The sequence below is a fragment of the Bombina bombina genome, chromosome 6, assembly GCF_027579735.1.
Source record: "Bombina bombina isolate aBomBom1 chromosome 6, aBomBom1.pri, whole genome shotgun sequence".
In the NCBI taxonomy this organism is placed as follows: Eukaryota; Metazoa; Chordata; class Amphibia; order Anura; family Bombinatoridae; genus Bombina; species Bombina bombina.
In genome coordinates, this window is record NC_069504.1 from 485,604,827 (window position 1) to 485,622,841 (window position 18,015).

Here is an 18,015-nt window from a genome sequence, read left to right on the forward strand (position 1 = left end):
AGGATCCTTTAGATAGGAATCTTGAATCCTGTCTAAGGAAGGCCTATTTATATTCAGGTCATCTTCTCAGACCTGCTATTTCTTTAGCTGATGTTGCGGCTGCCTCAACTTTTTGGTTGGAGAATTTAGCGCAACGAGAATTGGATCCTGACATATCTAGCATTACTCGCTTACTGCAACATGCTAATAATTTTCTTTGTGATGCCATTTTTTATATTATCAAAATTGATGTTAGATCCATGTCTTTAGCTGTATTAGCTAAAAGAGCTTTGTGGCTTAAATCTTGGAATGCTGATATGACATCTAAATCTAGATTACTATCTCTTTCTTTCCAAGGTAATAATTTATTTGGTTCTCAGTTGGATTCTATTATTTCAACTATCACTGGAGGAAAAGGAGTTTTTTTGCCTCAGGATAAAAAACCTAAGGGGAAATCTAAGGCTTCTAACCGTTTTCGTTCCTTTCGTCAGAATAAGGAACAAAAACTCAATCCTCCTCCCAAGGAATCTGCTTCCAGTTGGAAGCCTTCCTCAAATTGGAATAAACCAAGCCATTTAGGAAACCAAAGTCTGCCCCTAAGTCCGCATGAAGGTGCAGCCCTCATTCCAGCTCAGCTGGTAGGGGACAGATTAAGGTTTTTCAAGGATGTTTGGATAAAATCTGTCCAAAATCATTGGATTCAGAGCATTGTATCGAATAGGATTCAAAGTAAGACCTCCTATGAGAGGATTTTTTCTCTCACTCATCCCTGTAAATCCAGTTAAAGCTCAGGCTTTTCTGAAGTGTGTTTCAGACCTGGAGTCTTCAGGGGTAATCATGCCAGTTCCTCCTCAGGAACAAGGTTTGGGGTTTTATTCAAACCTATTCATTGTACCAAAGAAAGAGAAAATTTGTTCAGACCAGTTCTGGATCTGAAAATTTTGAATCGTTATGTAAGAGTATCAACTTTCAAGATGGTGACTATAAGGACTATTCTGCCTTTTGTTCAGCAAGGACATTATATGTCCACAATAGACTTGCAGGATGCATACCTTCATATTCCGATTCATCCAGAACGCTATCAGTTTCTCTTTTCTAGACAAGCATTACCAATTTGTTGCTCTTCCATTTGGCCTAGCAACAGCTCCAAGAATCTTTTCAAAGGTTCTGGGTGCCCTACTATCTGTAATCAGAGAACAGGGTATTGCGGTGTTTCCTTATTTGGACGATATCTTGGTACTAGCTCAGTCTTTACATACTGCAGAATCTCACACGAATCAACTAGTGTTGTTTCTTCGGAAACATGGTTGGAGGATCAATTTACCAAAAAGTTTCTTGATTCCTCAGACAAGGGTCACCTTTTTAGGTTTCCAGATAGATTCAGTGTCCATGACTCTGTCTCTAACAGACAAGAGACGTTTAAAATTGGTCGCAGCATGCCGGCACCTTCAGTCTCAGTCATTCCCTTCAGTGGCTATCTGCATGGAAGTTTTAGGTCTCATGACTGCAGCATCGGACGCAATCCCCTTTGCTCGTTTTCACATGAGACCTCTACAGCTTTCCATGCTGAATCAGTGGTGCAGGGATTATACAAAGATATCACAATAAATATCCTTGAATCCCAATGTACGACACTCTCTGACATGGTGGATAGATCACCATCGTTTGGTTCAAGGAGCTTCTTTTTTTTCGGCCAATCTGGACTGTGATCTCAACAGATGCGAGTCTTTCAGGTTGGGGAGCTGTTTGGGGATCTCTGACAGCACAAGGGGTTTGGAAATCTCAAGAGGCGAGATTACCAATAAATATTTTAGAACTCCGTGCAATTCTCAGGGCTCTTCAGTTTTGGCCTCTGCTAAAGAGAGAACCGTTCATTTGTTTTCAGAAAGACAATATCACAACTGTGGCTTATGTCAATCATCAGGGTGGGACTCAGTCCCCAAGCTATGAAAGAAGTATCTCGGATACTTGCTTGGGCGGAATCCAGCTCCTGTCTAATCTCTGCGGTACATATCCCAGGTGTAGACAATTGGGAGGCGGATTATCTCAGCCGCCAGACTTTTCATCCAGGGGAGTGGTCTCTCCATCCAGATGTGTTTTCTCAGATTGTTCAGATGTGGGGTCTTCCAGAGATAGATCTCATGGCCTCTCATCTAAACAAGAAACTTCCCAGATACCTGTCCAGGTCCAGGGATGTTCAGGCGGAAGCAGTGGATGCACTGACACTTCCTTGGTGTTATCATCCTGCTTACGTCTTCCTGCCTCTAGTTCTCCTTCCAAGAGTGATCTCCAAAATCATCATGGAACAGTCTTTTGTGTTGCTGGTGGCTCCAGCATGGCCACACAGGTTTTGGTATGCGGATCTGGTACGGATGTCCAGTTGCCCGCCTTGGCCACTTCCGTTACAGCCGGACCTACTATCTCAAGGTCTGTTTTTCCATCAGGATCTCAAATCATTAAATTTGAAGGTGTGGAAATTGAACGCTTAGTTCCAAGTCATAGAGGTTTCTCTGACTCAGTGATTAATACTATGTTACAAGCTCGTAAATCTGTCTCTAGAAAGATTTATTATAGAGTTTGGAAGACTTACATTTCATGGTGTTCTTCTCATAAATTCTCCTGGCATTCTTTTAGAATTCCTAGAATTCTACAGTTCCTTCAGGATGGTTTGGATAAGGGTTTGTCTGCAAGTTCCTTGAAAGGACAAATCTCCACTCTTTCTGTTTTATTTCACAGAAAGATTGCTATACTTCCTGATATTCACTGTTTTGTACAGGCTTTAGTTCGTATTAATTTAAAAGAGAATGAAAAACCAATGGCACTACTTTTGGATTTAAGGATAAGCTCTAGATCTCTTAATATAACAAATTCTGGAATATGTTCCAGATGTATTAGTGTGTAATACTAGAGTCTGCGGTGCTGTGTACTATATATCAACTAGGAAAACTGGACGTGGTTAAACAAATAACCACTAGAAAGAGTACACTTATAGCACTCAAGAGCTAAATAAGTAGAATGAAATGAGCAGGAAAGATCAATATGGCAGATCAATAAATTCAGGAATAGCACCTGTCTCTAAATATACAAAAACCTAACTAAAATTAAAACTTAACGTTTATTTGTCACACAGTGCTAAAATAGCGGAAAACAACAAATAGTTAAAAACACTAACAGTAATTGGAGCTATATTGTGAGTGAAAAAAGGGGTATCAGGCTAATAGAACCGATACAGGGGTCACAGGTTGGAAATTTACACCGTAAAGGCTGGAATTTAGATGATAATACCAATGTAATTCTCCAGAGGTTATTAATATTAGACGTAGGTACTGGTAAATTATTAGTGTGTAGAAAGACCATAATCACAGATTAATAGGTAAAGTGTGCATTAGAGATGAACAGGGATGTCAAAGCCCTTATAATCTACTCAAGGGTTAAATAGTATCAACGGATTAATAACCATATAACTCAATTGTCAGTTATGACTAGTTGAAATTTGGTCATAAAAGTAATGTAGTTAGAAAGATAGTCTGCAACATCAAAATTGATGTATTAATTCGCACTGGGTTCTAGTACCTTAGGTATAATATAGTATAAAAACACTATAATTGTGTTTGGTATTTTAAAGATATCTATACAACCTAGGACTCACTCTCCCAGTATTGAATTACACAGTTGGAAAAATATAGAAGTGTTTATTAGTTGTGGGTAGATAAGGCTAATGTTTGTTATAATTAACAACCTGTATCTTAAAATCAGCACGTACTTAGTATGTCTGTTATTCTGGATCCCTGTGATGATATCTCCTTATACTGCATATAATAAAATTTATTAATAAATAATGGTAATTCTGTGCTTATGTGGATAGAGATTCGGCTGTATATCATAGCCCCTGTGATATCGATACAAAGTATTGTTTTTAATTTGTGCAGATATATGTGTTACAAATCATCTTATTACAATGTAACAAATTAAATTATGCTTGTGTAAAAATGAGTTCAATTACGTGTCATAGCTTCTATGTTAAGACTATAGAGTCTGCGGTTTTTAATTTGTGCGAGTAAAAGTTTTAGGTTATGTACCGTGGTTTTGTTATTTTCCACGGATTAAGATTTACAGTTAAACTTTCACACACTATCAGGTTTTAATATTTATCCAGTATTTGACACTGAAAGATAGATAAAGTTTGATAGACAGTGTTTGTAGATATATTCCTTCTGTAATATAAATGCTCAATGTTGAGCTGAGAAGTACTTAATAATGATTTTTAGTTTAGTCTGTCGTGACAAGCTTAGATTCTGGTGATTTGGCAGACACCATTTGAATTAAGACACACTGATTGTTCATATAGCATAGTATTTAACCTCTTAAGGACATATGACGGAATTTTTCCGTCATAAAACAATTGAGCAAACTGAAAGCTGTGTCCTTAAAGGGTTAAGTATAGTATGAGCTGTTATGCGTGTTCTCAACATAAAGATTTTAATTCTGTAGGTCTTTTTGAGATATGACACATGAATTAAGATTCACTATCCTATTTGTGTATCTTTATAATAGCCGTTCTCTGACTGTTTATAACATCAGATAAGTGCTTTTGGTACACTATGAAATTTTGGTATTGCGATCTTGTAATGTATCACAGATGAATTTATAACCAATATAAGAATACATTTATTTGAGTGCCCTTGTATAAATCTAGCCTCTGGTTAACCCCTTTGTATAAGGGCGTGAGATAGACCAGACTCTAAATTGGACTGTCAGGTAATACCTGATGGCTGTGTGATAATGATTTGGCGCTTTCCTTTTTGAATTTAATAACCGGTGGGGCAATGTAGCTCCCAAGCGGTGGTCAAATGTTTAGGAAACAGCCGATATTGTTATATTACAAGCCAGCTAAAATACAGGAGCTCGCTAAGACTCCTCACCATTTCCCTAAGTCCCTAAATCATTATCACACAGCCATCAGGTATTACCCGACAGTCCAATTTAGAGTCTGGTCTATCTCACGCCCTTATACAAAGGGGTTAACCAGAGGCTAGATATATACAAGGGCACTCAAATAAATGTATTCTTATATTGGTTATGAATTCATCTGTGATACATTACAAGATCGCAATACCAAAATTTCATAGTGTAGCAAAAGCACTTATCTGATGTTATAAACAGTCAGCGAACGGCAATTATTATAAAGATACACAAATAGGATAGTGAATCTTAATTCATGTGTCATATCTCAAAAAGACCTACAGAATTAAAATCTTTATGTTGAGAACACGCATAACAGCTCATACTATACTTAAATACTATGCTATATGAACAATCAGTGTGTCTTAATTCAAATGGTGTCTGCCAAATCACCAGAATCTAAGCTTGTCACGACAGACCAAACTAAAAATCATTATTAAGTACTTCTCAGCTTAACATTGAGCATTTATATTACAGAAGGAATATATCTACCAACACTGTCTATCAAACTTTATCTATCTTTCAGTGTCAAATACTGGATAAATATTAAAACCTGATAGTGTGTGAAAGTTTAACTGTAAATCTTAATCCGTGGAAAATAACAAAACCACGGTACATAACCTAAAACTTTTACTCGCACAAATTAAAAACCGCAGACTCTATAGTCTTAACATAGAAGCTATGACACGTAATTGAACTCATTTCTCTTGTAAGGTGTATCCAGTCCACGGATCATCCATTACTTGTGGGATATTCTCATTCCCAACAGGAAGTTGCAAGAGGACACCCACAGCAGACCTCACTGCCATATCCAGTCATTCTCTTGCAACTCTCAACAAGCATGGAGGTAGTAAGAGATAAGTGGTGAAATGTAGCTGTTATTTTGCTTCAATCAAGAGTTTATTATTTTTAAATAGTACCGGAGTTGTGCTATTTTGTTCCAGGCAGGAAAAAAGAAGAATCTGCCTGGGATTTCTATGATCTTAGCAGGTTGTAACTAAGATCCATTGCTGTTCTCACACATGTCTGAAGAGAGAGATAACTTCAGCGGGGGAATGGCGTGCAGGTTATCCTGCTATAAGGGAATGAGCAGTTAATATTTTTCTAGAAGATGTGAAGGCTAGAAAATGCTGCTGATACCAAATTTATGTAAGGTAAGCCTGAATACAGTGATTTAATAGCGACTGGTATCATGCTTACTTTCTGAGGTAATACTCTTTTATATTTACAATATAAAACGTTTGCTGGCATGTTTAAACGTTTTTATATATACCTTGGTGATAAAACTTTATTGGGGCCTAGTTTTTTTCCCACATGGCTGGCTTAAATTTGCCTAGAAACAGTTTCCTGAGGCTTTCCACTGTGTTACTATGAGTGGGAGGGGCCTAGTTTAGTGCTTTTTTGTGCATTAACTATTACAGACTGAGACATCCAGGAGTTCCCTGAATGCTACAGGACATCTCTAAAGGGCTCTTAGGCTTCCAAAATCGTTTGTTGGGGAAGGTAGGCCCACAGCAAGGCTGTGGCAGTTTGGTGTGACTGTTAAAAAAAAAACGTCTATTGTTTTTTTGATCTGGTTTTTGAACATAAGGGGTTAATCATCCATTTGCAAGTGGGTGCAATGCTCTGTTAGATTATTATACACACTGTAAAAATGTTGTTTGATTTACTGCCTTTTTTCACTGTTTTTCAAATTCTGACAAAATTTGTTTCTCTTAAAGGCACAGTACCGTTTTTTATATTTGCTTGTTAACTTGATTTAAAGTGTTTTCCAAGCTTGCTAGTCTCATTGCTAGTCTGTATAAACATGTCTGACATAGAGGAAACTCCTTGTTCATTATGTTTCAAAGCCATGGTGGAACCCCCTCTTAGAATGTGTACCAAATGTACTGATTTCACTTTAAGCAATAAAGATCATATTCTGTCTTTAAAAAATTTATCACCAGAGGAATCTGACAAGGGGGAAGTTATGCCGACTATCTCTCCCCACGTGTCAGATCCTTTGACTCACGCTCAAGGGACTCACGCTCAAATGGCGCCAAGTACATCCAGGGCGCCCATAGCGTTTACTTTACAAGACATGGCGGCAGTCATGGATAATACACTGTCAGCGGTATTAGCCAGACTACCTGTATTTAGAGGAAAGCGAGATAGCTCTGGAGTTGGACGAAATACAGAGCATACTGACGCTTTAAGAACTATGTCTAATACTGCCTCACAATATGCAGAAGCTGAAGAAGGAGAGCTTCTTTCTGTGGGTGATATTTCTGACTCAGGGAAGATGATGCAACCTGATTCTGATATTTCTACATTTAAATTTAAGCTTGAACACCTCCGCGTGTTACTCAGGGAGGTTTTAGCTGCTCTGAATGACTGTGATACAATTGCAGTGCCAGAGAAATTGTGTAGACTGGATAAATACTATGCAGTGCCGGTGTGTACTGATGTTTTTCCAATACCTAAAAGGTTTACAGAAATTATTACTAAGGAATGGGATAGACCAGGTGTGCCGTTCTCTCCCCCTCCTGTTTTTAGAAAAATGTTTCCAATAGACGCCACCACACGGGACTTATGGCAGACAGTTCCTAAGATGGAGGGAGCAGTTTCTACTCTAGCAAAGCGTACTACTATCCCTGTCGAGGACAGTTGTGCTTTCTTAGATCCAATGGATAAAAAGTTAGAGGGTTACCTTAAAATGTTTATTCAACAAGTTTTTATCCTACAGCCCCTTGCATGCATTGCGCCTGTCACTGCTGCTGCGGCGTTCTGGTTTGAGTCTCTGGAAGAGGCTTTACAGGTAGCGACTCCATTGGATGAAATACTTGACAAGCTTAGAGCACTTAAGCTAGCCAATTCTTTTGTTTCTGATGCCATTGTTCATTTGACTAAACTAACGGCTAAGAATTCTGGTTTTGCTATCCAGGCTCGCAGAGCGCTATGGCTTAAATCATGGTCAGCTGACGTTACTTCAAAATCGAAGCTGCTTAACATTCCCTTCAAGGGGCAGACCCTATTCGGGCCTGGTTTGAAGGAGATTATTGCTGATATCACTGGAGGAAAAGGTCATGCCCTTCCTCAGGATAGGTCCAAACCAAGGGCCAAACAGTCTAGTTTTCGTGCCTTTCGAAACATCAAGGCAAGTGCGGCATCAACTTCCTCTAATGCAAAACAAGAGGGAACTTTTGCTCAGTCCAAGACGGTCTGGAGACCTAACCAGACCTGGAACAAGGGTAAGCAGGCCAAAAAGCCTGCTGCTGCCTCTAAGACAGCATGAAGGAATGGCCCCTTATCCGGTAACGGATGTAGTAGGGGGCAGACTTTCGCTCTTCGCCCAGGCGTGGGCAAGAGATGTCCAGGATCCCTGGGCGTTGGAAATTATATCCCAGGAATATCTTCTGGACTTCAAGGCTTCCCCCCCCCCCCCAAAAAGGGAGATTTCACCTTTCACAATTATCTGCAAACCAGATAAAGAGAGAGGCATTCTTACACTGTGTACAAGACCTCCTAGTTATGGGAGTTATCCATCCAGTCCCAAAGGAGGAACAGGGACAGGGATTTTACTCAAATCTGGTTGTGGTTCCCAAAAAAGAGCGAACCTTCAGACCAATTTTGGATCTAAAGATCTTAAACAAATTCCTCAGAGTTCCATCATTCAAGATGAAGACTATTCGTACCATCCTATCTATGATCCAGGAGGGTCAATACATGACTACAGTGGATTTAAAGGATGCTTATCTGCACATTCCGATACACAAAGATCATCATCGGTTTCTCAGGTTTGCCTTCCTAGACAGGCACTACCAGTTTGTAGCTCTTCCCTTTGGGTTAGCTACAGCCCAAAGAATTTTTACGAAGGTTCTGGGGTCGCTTCTGGCGGTCCTAAGGCCACGGGGCATAGCAGTGGCCCCTTATTTAGACGACATCCTGATTCAGGCGTCAAACTTCCAAATTGCCAAGTCTCATACGGACATAGTGTTGGCATTTCTGAGGTCGCATGGGTGGAAGGTGAACGAGAAAAAGAGTTCTCTATCCCCCCTCACAAGAGTTTCCTTCCTAGGGACTCTGATAGATTCTGTAGAAATGAAAATTTACCTGACGGAGTCCAGGTTATCAAAACTTCCAAATTCCTGCCGTGTTCTTTATTCCATTCCTCGCCCTTCGGTGGCTCAGTGCATGGAAGTAATCGGCTTAATGGTAGCGGCAATGGACATAGTGCCATTTGCACGCCTACATCTCAGACCGCTGCAACTCTGCATGCTCAGTCAGTGGAATGGGGATTACACAGATTTGTCCCCTTTACTGAATCTGCACCAAGAGACCAGGGATTCTCTTCTCTGGTGGCTATCTCGGGTCCATCTGTCCAAAGGTATGACCTTTCGCAGGCCAGATTGGACAATTGTAACGACAGATGCCAGCCTTCTAGGTTGGGGTGCAGTCTGGAACTCCCTGAAGGCTCAGGGATCGTGGACTCAGGAGGAGTCGCTCCTTCCAATAAACATTCTGGAACTAAGAGCGATATTCAATGCTCTTCAGGCTTGGCCTCAGTTGGCAACTCTGAGGTACATCAGATTTCAGTCGGACAACATCACGACTGTGGCTTACATCAACCATCAAGGGGGAACAAGGAGTTCCCTAGCGATGTTAGAAGTCTCAAAGATAATTCGCTGGGCAGAGATTCACTCTTGCCACCTATCAGCTATCCATATCCCAGGTGTAGAGAACTGGGAGACAGACTTTTCATCCTGGGGATTAAGAACTCCATCCGGAGGTGTTTGTACAATTGGTTCTTCGTTGGGGCGAACCAGAACTGGATCTCATGGCGTCTCGCCAGAACGCCAAGCTTCCTTGTTACGGATCCAGGTCCAGGGACCCCAAGGCAACGCTGATAGATGCTCTAGCAGCGCCTTGGTCCTTCAACCTGGCTTATGTGTTTCCACCGTTTCCTCTGCTCCCTCGTCTGATTGCCAAAATCAAGCAGGAGAGAGCATCAGTGATCTTGATAGCGCCTGTGTGGCCATGCAGGACTTGGTATGCAGATCTGGTGGACATGTTATCCTTTCCACCATGGACTCTGCCGCTGAGACAGGACCTTCTACTTCAAGGTCCTTTCAACCATCCAAATCTAATTTCTCTGAGGCTGACTGCCTGGAGATTGAACGCTTGATTTTATCAAAGCGTGGTTTCTCCGAGTCAGTCATTGATACCTTAATTCAGGCACGGAAGCCTGTCACCAGGAAATCTATCATAAAATATGGCGTAAATATCTTTATTGGGTGAATCTAAGGGCTACTCATGGAGTAAGGTCAGGATTCCCAGGATATTATCTTTTCTCCAAGAATAATTGGAGAAAGGATTGTCAGCTAGTTCCTTAAAGGGACAGATTTCTGCGCTATCTATTCTTTTGCACAAGCGTCTGGCGGATGTCCCAGACGTTCAGGCATTTTGTCAGGCTTTAGTTAGAATCAAGCCTGTGTTTAAACCTGTTGCTCCACCTTGGAGCTTAAATTTGGTTCTTAAAGTTCTTCAGGGGGTTCCGTTTGAACCTCTCCATTCCATAGATATCAAACTTTTATCTTGGAAAGTTCTTTTTTTGGTAGCTATTTCCTCGGCTCGTAGAGTTTCTGAGTTATCTGCCTTACAATGTGATTCTCCTTATCTGATCTTCCATGCAGAGAAGGTAGTTCTGCGTACCAAACCTGGGTTTTTACCTAAGGTGGTATCTAATAAGAATATCAATCAAGAGATTGTTGTTCTGTCTTTGTGTCCTAATCCTTCTTCAAAGAAGGAGCGTCTATTACACAATCTGGACGTGGTTCGTGCTTTAAAGTTTTACTTACAAGCTACTAAAGATTTTCGTCAAACATCTGCTTTGTTTGTTGTCTACTCTGGACAGAGGAGAGGTCAAAAGGCTTCGGCAACCTCTCTTTCTTTTTGGCTAAGAAGCATAATCCGCTTAGCCTATGAGACTGCTGGCCAGCAGCCTCCAGAAAGGATTACAGCTCATTCTACTAGAGCTGTGGCTTCCACATGGGCCTTTAAAAATGAGGCTTCTGTTGAACAGATTTGCAAGGCGGCGACTTGGTCTTCGCTTCATACTTTTTCAAAATTCTACAAATTTTATACTTTTGCTTCTTCGGAGGCTATTTTTGGGAGAAAGGTTTTACAGGCAGTGGTACCTTCCGTTTAAGTACCTGCCTTGTCCCTCCCTTCATCCGTGTACTTTAGCTTTGGTATTGGTATCCCACAAGTAATGGATGATCCGTGGACTGGATACACCTTACAAGAGAAAACATAATTTATGCTTACCTGATAAATTTATTTCTCTTGTGGTGTATCCAGTCCACGGCCCGCCCTGTCATTTTAAGGCAGGTATTTTTTAAGTTTAAACTACAGTCACCACTGCACCCTGTGGTTTCTCCTTTCTCTGCTTGTTTTCGGTCGAATGACTGGATATGGCAGTGAGGGGAGGAGCTATATAGACAGCTCTGCTGTGGGTGTCCTCTTGCAACTTCCTGTTGGGAATGAGAATATCCCACAAGTAATGGATGATCCGTGGACTGGATACACCACAAGAGAAATAAATTTATCAGGTAAGCATAAATTATGTTTTTTCAGAGGTGGCTGAGTATGTACTTAACTCCGCCTCTTTCTCCGGCATGGGAACGGAACAGAGTTGTTTATGCTTGGTCTGCCTTGTAGAATTAAGCATACGGATGTCGTATATATCACTTTCTAGTTTTTTTCTGTGATATAGACATATGTGGTTTTTTTTTCTTCTCTTTGCCTTGGCGGCATTGAGAGGTGTTTGCAGTATGCTGATTTGTTAAAACGTTTTATTTTGACAAATAAAGGTTCTAGTTAAAAGAAAATGCAGGCACCTATGTTCTTATATAAGGGACTTTTTTTTCTGAACAGTGCTCTGCTGATAGGATGAAGAACATATTGCTTTATACTATCATCTGTTCCTTTTAATATATATATTATAAATGTTCCTTTTATTTTATATATTATATTTTAAATATTATAGAATATTATAAAATATAAGATTTTATAGAAATCAAGTTATTCTTTTTTGGAGTTTTTTTCCTCTAAGAAGAAGGTTAGACAGTTTATGATGTCAATGTTTTTTTACTACCTTGTCAGTTAAACTATTGATGGTACAAATCAATCTGAGCCTTATGTCACCCGGGATGATGCTGTTTAGGCAATGCCACAGCTCTCCCCTTTTATGTCCCAAGCCTTTTTGGTGTCACATGCAGTGCCCTGCGGTTCCTCTAAATCTCCAGGAGGAGTATGTTTGCTTCCAGATTTTGCAGCTCAGTTATCCTCTGCGATATCTGCGGCTTTGTCTGTTTTTTCCTTACCTTCAGGAAATATGCAAGAGGGTTTGTTATATTTCGGATTGTAAGGTTTCTGCTCCATATTCTACTACGCAAATGGCTCTTCTGAGTTGGTGAGGAGTTTTCGCTGGTAGTTTTCTGAGGGTGAAATCTCAGATTTGGACAGTTTAACTACTTCATCTGATGCTGAAGTCGTATCCTTCAGATGTATGCTTGATCGCCTCGTGTATTAATAAAGGAGGTTTTGGCTACTTGGACGACATTGATTCCCTTGTCGTTGTCAACCTTTGAAAGTTTTGTGAGCTGTATCATTTCAATGATGTTCCTTCCCATGAGGAAGTGTTTCCAGACATGCCTTGAATATTTTCACAGGAATAGGAGAAGCTAGGGACACCTTTCTCCCTGTCTCCCGTCCTTTAAGGGATTTTCCTGTCACTGACTCCATTATAATGCACAGTGCCGTGAGCAGAAGGGAGCTTTTCTACTATGGCTCAGAGAACTTTGATCCCTATGTGGGTAGCTGCTCTCTTAAGGATACATGGATAAGAAGCTGGAGGTTTTATTGTTCATTTAGAGCTATGCCTTGTCTTATTAGACTTGCTGTGCTAGCCCGCCGGGCATTGTGGCTGACATTTTGGTCAGCTGAGAAGCCTTCCTGTAACTTAGTGGTATGGTCTAGGCTTATAGTTCTGCAGTGCCAGTTTCAATATTTTAGGTTTCCTCCAAATCCACACTTCTAGCGTTTCCTTTTCAAGGATGAGACCTTGTTTGGACTTCACTTTATGGGTGAAAAAAGGTTTTTTTCTACCACACGTCAAGAGAGTAAGACTAAAGGAAAGTTTTCCTTTTTCCTCTTTATGCAGTGTCAGTCATGTCTTGGAGTCCAATCTAAGTTTCCCTCCCTAGGGCAGATTTCTCCTTCTGACATTTCTCTCTGGGAGTGATAGTTCCAGTCCCAGTCTGGCAACTGGATCTAGTTATTTACCTCAAGTTAAAAAAAAGAGGAAAAAGATGTTGATACAGGTAGTATTCTTAACCATTTGTTGTAAAAAGGAGGAAACGACGGTTTATGCACCTGTGAACATCTTATAACGCACGGCTCCTCAGGTATGCTTTTAAGTGACTTGGCAATGTTCCTGGGTCGTGGGTATTGGTCCGGCTAGTTTGGCTGAGCGGCACTTTTGGACATACATGATAAGGATTGATATCCCCTTTGGATTACAACATTCAGTAATTTTGGTTAAATATATACCTATCTGTTTTCCCTGGTGCACCAGAAGTCTTTTCTCGGCCAAATGACTTTTACAATTTAAATTTTGGGATGATTGTTATATGTATGGATTATTAAAGCATGTTTTAGATTTTGACACTGATATCTCTTGAGTCTTTATTACATACAGTTGTGCTTGTCTAGCCTAGACTTTTGGATACCCCTTATTTTGGGGCATCCACTCTCTTGTTGCTCTTGTTTAATATTTACCTCAAGTTTCTCAGGTTCTGACCTTCAATGTAGTATCTATTTTCTTTTGGTTCAAGAGGGCCTGTTCAGAACGAACATAGACCTGAAGGATGTGTATTTATTGTTCCTATGATCGGGATCTTCTCAAGTGTCTGAGTTTCGTCATCCTAGAAGGACCTTTGAGTCCTGGGTTAGTGCAAGGGTGCTTTTCTGGACAATATAGGGTTCAGGTGTCATCCTTCCTTTGAGCAAACGCTCTTTCAAGAGATCTTGTCCAATCTACTTTCCCATGGAGGGGAAATGTATCTGGAGGAGAGTTTCCTTGTTCCATCTTCAAGGGTGATTTATTTGGGGACCTTATTAGATTCTCTATCTTGTAGAAGATTCCTAACAGAGGTTAAATAATCTTCACTTTTCAGTGACTTACGGTAAGAGGGAATAGGTCTGATAGCTCCATGGACATCATTCCTTTTTGTTATTTTCATAAAAGGAGATCATTTAGATCTGTCTCAGAGGATAGATCTAGATCAGTCGACAAGAGACTTTCTACCGTAGTGGTTTTCAGGAGTATCTGTCTCGGGGGCGCGTGCTTCTGGAGACATTCCTGGGTGATGTGACTACGGACGCCAACCTGCCGGCCTGGGAAAAAGTCTGGTTCTTTTAGGCGCAGGGATTATGGACTCGGAGTGTCTGCTCTCCTCCTTAACATTAACATATTGGCATTGAGAGCAATTTACAATGCTCTGATCGATTGGTCTTAGTCGTCCTTGGCTTGGTTCCAGTCGGACGATATCACCTTAATGGCTTTCATTATTCACCAGGGAGGAACTCGGAGTTGCTTAGCCATGTAGGAGGTGACTGGGATAGTTCAGGGGCGGAAGCTCACTATTGCTGTCTGTCATGAACTGCCAGTTATTTCATCCTGGGGAGTGGGAACTCCTTCCGGAGGTGTTCTCCAGCTTAACCCTCAAAAGGGGGATGCCGGAGTTGGATCTGATGTCATCTCAGCTAAATGCCAAGCTTCTAAAGTACGGTTCTAGGTCAAGGGATCCACAGGCCGCTCTGATAGATGCTCTGGCAGTCCCTTGGGATTTCAGGAATTTTAATCAGGAGATTGTTGTTCCTTTTCTATGTCCTAATCCTTCTTCTCATAAGGATCGTTTGTTACACAACCTGGATGTTGTGCTTGCTCTGAAATTCTTCTTACAGGCAACTGTAATTTTTTCGCCAGTCTTCTGCCTTGTTTGTTTCTCTGGGAAACACAAGGGTCAGAAAGCTACAGATTCTTCTCTTTCTCTCTGGCTGAGAAGTAAAATTCGTTTGACTTATGAGACTGCTGGACAGCAGCTTCCTGAGAGAATTACAGCTCATTCTACGTGGCCTGTTTCCTCTTCCTGGGCATTCACAAATGAAGCTTCTATGGAACAGATTTGCAAGGCTGCAACTTGGTCTTCTCTGCATACTTTTTCCAAATGTAATACTTTTGCCTCGGCTGAGGCTTTTTTGGGGAGAAAGGTACTGCAAGCAGTGGTGCCTTCTGTTTAGGTTACCTGTCTTGCCCTCCCTTATCATCTGAGTCCTCTAGCTTGGGTATTGATTCCCAACAGTAATTGATGATCCGTGGACTCACTGTGTCTTAAGAAAGAAAACAAAATTTATGCTTAACAGATAAATGCATTTCTTTCTTGACACGGTGAGTCTGCGGCCCTCCCTGTTTTTCAGACAGGTTTTTTTATATTAACTTCAGGCACCTCTAAATCTTGTGTTATTTCCTTTCTCTCCTTTTCCTTCGATCGAATGACTGGGGGCTGTGGGAAGGGAAGTGATACTTAATAGCTTTGCTGTGGTGCTCTTTGCCTCCTCCTGCTGGCCAGGAGTGATATTTCCAACAGTAATTGATGATCTGTGGACTCACCGTTTCAAGAAATAAATAAATGTATCAGGTAAGCATAAATTTTGTTTTCATCTTTCTGCTAAACTTGGCTACCTAAAGTACATCGTATTTTATCAAAGGTGTACCCATACGTAGGTCATGTATTACTCATGACAGGTTTTTATAAACCAAAGCTATATGCTTTTAAATTTTGTATTTTATCTATACCAACAAATCAATATTACCAGTTCTGGGTATTCACGTCATAAATTTAACCCACTATGCTGTACCTTGTCTTGCAACTTGTGCCTACAAATAATGTAAAATAGTTCATGTACAAACTGCCCATAACAACACATTAAAGGGGCTTTAAACTGCTGGTACAACTGTAACTGAAATGGTTACTTCTCACCATCTTCGCATCTTCATACTGGGAACTACCATCATGGAACTTGAGTATTGTCTCACCCTGTGGCACAATTCATATATCGGTGATGTTGCTGTTTTTTGATAGCTGTATTGTGTACTTTTGGTTAGTGTTAGAGCGTTAGCAGCAGCGCTTTTAAACTGTAAAAATGTCAAGCTCTTGCTGCATGACTTGCATGCTAAAAACTGTCAAATAGTTTGTGATTACCAAAGCTCCACATTGGTGACGTTCAATATAAAAACTTCACCACTTGGCACCTATAAGGGGTAAAAATAGAAGAGAGATGCAGGTAGAGGAGGAAAACTGTCATGTTGAGTCGTTACCTTGCTTTAGTAGCTGTGCCACGCAGTTTAATGTCCCATTAATTTAGCCCATCATGTTTTACATAGGAATTAAAATGAGCAGAATCATATATGGTAGCATAGATAAGTAGTTTTTTCCAGGAAACGTATGCAGATAGTAGGTATGGTTAAAATATTCTGTAATGCAATTAAATCTTTTTTTTTTCTTTCTATAAATACTCATTGCAACGAGGATATACAGTGAAAGTTATAAACTAATTCTTGATATTTTCTCCTACAGAGCTATGAGCCTGATGAGCTTAGTAAAGAAATGGCTCACCTCGAAGGCCTAATGAAGGATCTGAATGCCATTACTACAGCATGAGACCGAAATGACCCAGCACAGAGTTAAACGCTTGGCACAGCCTGCCACAGTAAAGGCAAAGACTGTATAGCCCCCATCACACAGGGGCCACACCCACCTGTACAGACATGAGGCATGTGGGGTGTTCAGGGTGGGTATGCCAAGGCCCAGAACCTTGTTACTATCACTTTCTCGGTTTTATAAAAAAAAAAATTAAAAAAATGGGGGGTTTATATTATATGAGAGCTGAGGAACTGAACTGTGTAGTCCATGGAAGAATATTGTGTGTCACCATTTTTTTTTTACACTTATGTCTGGCCATTTCCCTACTGCCAAGGATTTGTGGGTAAGCCTCAGCTTATTACCTGCTTGGCAACGGATGGGCTCCTGATAAGAAGTCACCCTTTACAACTGTCATTGCTTTTTGTGCAGTGTCCTCAGACTTCAGAACAGCATCAGCAGCAAATCCCTCTCCAGCCTCTGTGAGACTCAAAACAGTGTTACCCTACCCACATGCAAACACATTCTCCCATTTTTTTATTGGATCTTCCTTCCACCTCTCCGTCCAATTCAAGCGATTCCCTGTAAGGCGGAGAAAGTAATTATAGTAGGCCACTCTGGCTGAGCTTTGGTCGGAGGACACAAGATGTGTACACCAGTATGTAAGCACAGCACAATTAGAGCTGCAGAATAAAACTGCTCTTCCCTTCTTTGCTGTGAGGAATCGCTTGTGTTATACCTCCCCTCTCAGTTAACCTCATAAAGTGGCCAGAGGGGAGTCTTCTCATCTGATCTGCAGCACTTTCACATGTCAATGCAGCTTCCTTCTTGTGTGATATCCTTGTATCTGTAAATGAGATCCAATCCCTTTCCCCATACATTCTACTGTATATTATCCTTTTCCCACCTGGCTTTCTGCCATGTCCAGTTCTTTATGTACAGAAAATCCATTCTATTTTTGTTTTTATTGCCTTTCTGTAGTGTTTAGAATGTATCTTTTTATTGTGACTTTTTATTATAACATCATGATTATTATTTGGTATTGGATTTCAATACACTTTTTTATTCAATCAAATTGTACATCGTTTCTTCTTTGTGTGTAACTTAATGATTATTCATTTCTTCACCTGCTGCATAAACAAAACATAGGTCTGCATTTAACGGTGTTAACCAAGAAATCTGTATTAAATTTCATCACTGATGCACATAAAGTATTTTGATATTTTAGTTTAAAGGGGGGAAAAAACACATCACATCCAACTCCTAAATTCCAAAATAATTTACCCTTCTGCTTTTTGTGTTTGTTTAAATATATATGTGTATATATATA

At 40.4% G+C, this 18,015-nt stretch overlaps 1 protein-coding gene across 1 annotated transcript in view; it reads left to right on the forward strand.

The window, feature by feature from the left end:
* The window catches only part of NEO1 (neogenin 1), a 201,144-nt gene extending 183,384 nt beyond the window's left edge, over window positions 1-17,760 (forward strand). Inside the window, exon 24 of the mRNA XM_053717318.1 lies at window positions 16,623-17,760. Within this exon, the coding sequence (XP_053573293.1) occupies window positions 16,623-16,706 (84 nt within the window). The 3' untranslated portion in view covers window positions 16,707-17,760. The remainder of the gene's footprint in view (window positions 1-16,622) is intronic.
* Window positions 17,761-18,015: the final 255 nt, after the last annotated feature.